Raw genomic sequence first — 3,846 nt, 5'->3', positions numbered from 1 at the left:
TTTGAGCTGGTTTCCTGAGCACCAAATCAGCAAATTAATAATAAGAACCATTATTAATAATGCATTACCTTTAATAATTGATCATAATTAAGCTTTATAATTAGGTAATACAAAATAATACTATTTTACCTGCCCTGTCACATCTTGGATCATTCTGGGTAAAAAGTACTCCTCAACATGTCTGCAACAAAATTAATTTTATATGTGATCTATCATTTATCACCGATTATTAAAGACCTTGCTATGCAAACGACCCCAAGATGTAACTAATACATCATGGAATATACCTGGGTCGACTCCAAGGTGAAAACCATCGAAATTCCCTGTTGTTGCCATAATTAGCCAAAAGCATTTTAGGACGAATTAACAGTATCTTTCTGTCAAATATAAAAGTAGACATATTATTAGATATAAGATATTATTGGATATATTATAAGATATCATTACACATATAATTGTAATTAACTAATCATTAAGCAGTAATGCAAATGCTTTATAACACTGCACTATAGTAAAATCTTACTTGTTCAAGAAAATGACTCTACAGTTGTATCGAACATTGTGATGCATAACAGGCCTGTGGAAAGAGTTAAGTTAAATGCATCAGAAACCATATACAAATTTTTTTTTTCCACAATGTTTTAAACAATATCACCTACATTCCCACATCACAGATGATGTCTTGTGTCAAAGGAGATTCCAAGAGCGACTTCAGAACCTGGAAACAATGGAGCAGGGTGTCGGACTCGTAGAAATGATCTGCACAGCCGTACCCACTGATGTATATGAAAGATTTGTGAAAGACCACAAAATACAATATCATCAGTTTTCTCATTTTCTACATTGAATTATAGTTGGTTTATATTATATTATATATGAAGGTAAATATTCTAATCATCTGCGTGTCCTCCTTATTCTCAGTTGTAAAAATGCATCACATATTTGTTGAAATATCTACAGTCTATGAATGACAATATTACCAGATTTCTAGCTCTGGTCCCAGTCTGTACTTAGCTCCTCTCTGTTTGGCTATCTCAATGCCTGTTTTGGAGAAAAGAGTAGATGTAAAATGAGGCAAGGTCACTTTAAGATCATAAGACCTTTAGTACTATTAGTTACTACCACTGGTGACAAATTGCAGGTGAACTTACTTTTAAGTATTCTTGTCAAGTTGCCTTCAAAATCAAGTGCCCACTGATTCAAGGAGCAAGTCGCTAATGTAACCTTGCGACCCATTTTGCACAGACACAAATTATTTAAAACGTATCAAAGCAACTCTGCACTTGACAGCAGCCGTGCAACAGTACTCAAAACTTGTATTTACTGTAGTTCCGTTTCCGGTCTGTATATGTACAATTCTGCACTTCAAAATAAAAGTACTAGTTTAGCGTAAGGAAAACTCCGAATATACAACTAAAAGCAGAGACAGCGCTTTGTGACACATTTTGAGGTTAAACATTCTTTGATGAAGGGGAAAAAAAAACATGCAATCTTTGCTATCCAGAGCCATAATTATGAAACTACCAACACCATACAATATTGTTTCAACGTCTTTTAAGTTTTAAAGAATTCATCTTTAAGAATAAACACATAGAAATGTGTCAAACAGTTATTTCAATGCTGTAAAATGCCAGGATACATTTTAAATAAATAAATAAATCATGAATAATACATGCAATGTTCCCTTTCATTATAATTTGTTATTTTACGTTCCAAAGTAATGCTTCTTTTATGTTGTTTTTATTTTATTTATTTATTATTGGCAATTATGCACTTATTATTAGCTTTTCATAACAAGTGAGGTGTTTTCTCTACAAATTTGCCAGTGAACCAAATAAAGCTTTTACGTGTGTTTATGAAAAGGTTGGCATTTTCCTTATAATTTTTTGGGGGGATAAATTCGTTGTTATAGACTTAAGAATTGCAATTTTAATTTACTTATCATTTCTAATGCTGTAAAGTAACTGCGTCAATGTGGTGCAAGTGGATGCTCTCGATGTAGAAGACAGCAGGACCCATGGGCTGAGCTCATCATGCGCTCATGGCTTCAGGTCTCGGTTGTCCAATCACTGACACGAGTATGCATTTAATCTGTCTCTGATTGGATGTGGGGTCATTACGTCACCTGTGGGTGGAGTCAGAACTCGGCCAGAGACTCCCCTTTGCTCGTTGCATCACTGTGAACATCTGGGCAGCGTGAAGTGGCGCTATAACTGTAAGCATTTGTGATATTTCACTTTTTAAAACAGTTGCTTTTATGTATTTGAAATCTACATTTTGCCACTTATTAAAATGCTATATTTATTTTAAGGCAATAATTCCAGCATTATATTGCATGTACAATTTATTGAAATCTCTGGTAACGTTATGCGTTTAGTGTGCAGCACTTCCCTTTCCAGTCCAACTACACATGCAAGTTTAACAACAGAATATAATGATTATTTGAATTATGGCACGAGTGCATTGTAAACTATATGCATACTTTATCATGCATTTTATGTACATACATATTTTTTTAGTATCTGCATCCTGCTTAATTATCGCATCGGATTGGGGTAATTACAACTATCACACTGGATTGGCATTGATGTGAGGAAGTATGTTACGACTGGAGTCATATTTCCCTTTAAACCGCTTTATGTCGCATTAAACTCAACGAGCACATTTACTTTGGCAGGAGAATAACGCACAGGTGTCACGCACACCTGACGTTCCATCCGGGTGTTTTTGGCCACTTTTAGCTTTGTTGAGTTTTCTAAGATAAATGATTAAAAGTCAAGAAATTACCATTTGACAACATTAGAACGATCATAAACATTTGTGCACTGTAATTTCCACCAAATCTCAAAAAATGTATGGTGTGTTATCTATGGTATAACTAGCATTTTATGTATCCTTAATAGACAAAAACAATATTTTTGATTGATTTGATAAAATTACAGCTTGATTGTAAGTAAAACACAATAAGAATATATGTTTTGGTGCCTCCTATTTAATCTCAAACATGATCTTTAGTGATAAGGTTGTCTTCTTGGGAAACATCTTTTAATAAAATAAATATTAGGGCAATATTTCTTTGTTGTAGTGGAAATTATGGAAATCATAGTTTTCAGCATGTTTAGTATTGTTATGCTATTGCATATTTGAAACCATATAATGCTAAGTAGAACATTTCTCTTGGTGTTATTCATATGCATATTTGTTAATATAAAAAGTGGACTAAAAATCCATAAACTGAAAATAGATTCATGCAGAGCATCTGTCTTTGCTTGCATAACATAAGCACACAATTAACAACCTCATATCAGTTGGAAAGATAACATTATATGTCATAGCACTAAAGGAAACAACCCTGGCCTAGTTCTGAGATTATATATGATAAGTTATGTTATAATCATTATTTAAAACTATGGACTTATCATATTTATAACACCTAGATCTTCTGTTTGCTATCTGTTATCTGCAGTGCACTTTGTTCTCCTCTTATGCACTCAGGCTAGAGACATGTTTACCATCTCAGAGGTTATTTTTATGCTCTTCTTCAAAATCTAACCCTCTCTTTCTCTCTGCTTTTTTTTTTTTTTAAATTTCACTCCCTCAGACATCATGACGACGGCCGACGCTGTGAGAAAGCGCCATAAGGGCAGCTCCAATGGAGCCCGGACAGGGGTGAAAGACCAAGCGAAGGAGCCGGTACAGTGGGGAAGAGCATGGTAAGCCACTGTACTACTGAAGTCATTCAGTCATGCACAAAACATTGTTTGATCAGGTTCAATATTATAATATATATTGTATTTTCAGTTTGTTTTTTTAAAGGGGTCATATGATGCGATTTCAATTTTTCCT

The 3,846-nt window shown here is 34.1% G+C and overlaps 1 protein-coding gene across 1 annotated transcript in view; it reads right to left on the bottom strand.

Annotated features, from left to right (window-relative positions):
- LOC107578214 (glutamine-dependent NAD(+) synthetase-like) overlaps positions 1-1,328 on the bottom strand; it is a gene marked incomplete at its 3' end in the record, with an annotated part of 5,800 nt that extends 4,472 nt beyond the window's left edge. The window contains exons 1-6 of the mRNA XM_016264192.1: positions 1,152-1,328; positions 981-1,041; positions 660-776; positions 524-577; positions 288-377; positions 130-181 (exon numbers count right to left, since the gene is read on the bottom strand). Coding sequence (XP_016119678.1) covers positions 130-181; positions 288-377; positions 524-577; positions 660-776; positions 981-1,041; positions 1,152-1,236 — 459 coding nt within the window. The remainder of the gene's footprint in view (positions 1-129; positions 182-287; positions 378-523; positions 578-659; positions 777-980; positions 1,042-1,151) is intronic.
- Positions 1,329-3,846: the final 2,518 nt, after the last annotated feature.

Source organism: Sinocyclocheilus grahami, unplaced genomic scaffold, assembly GCF_001515645.1.
Source record: "Sinocyclocheilus grahami isolate Dianchi unplaced genomic scaffold, SAMN03320097.WGS_v1.1 scaffold9315.1, whole genome shotgun sequence".
In the NCBI taxonomy this organism is placed as follows: domain Eukaryota; kingdom Metazoa; phylum Chordata; class Actinopteri; order Cypriniformes; family Cyprinidae; genus Sinocyclocheilus; species Sinocyclocheilus grahami.
This window is presented reverse-complemented; position numbering and strand designations above follow the sequence as displayed.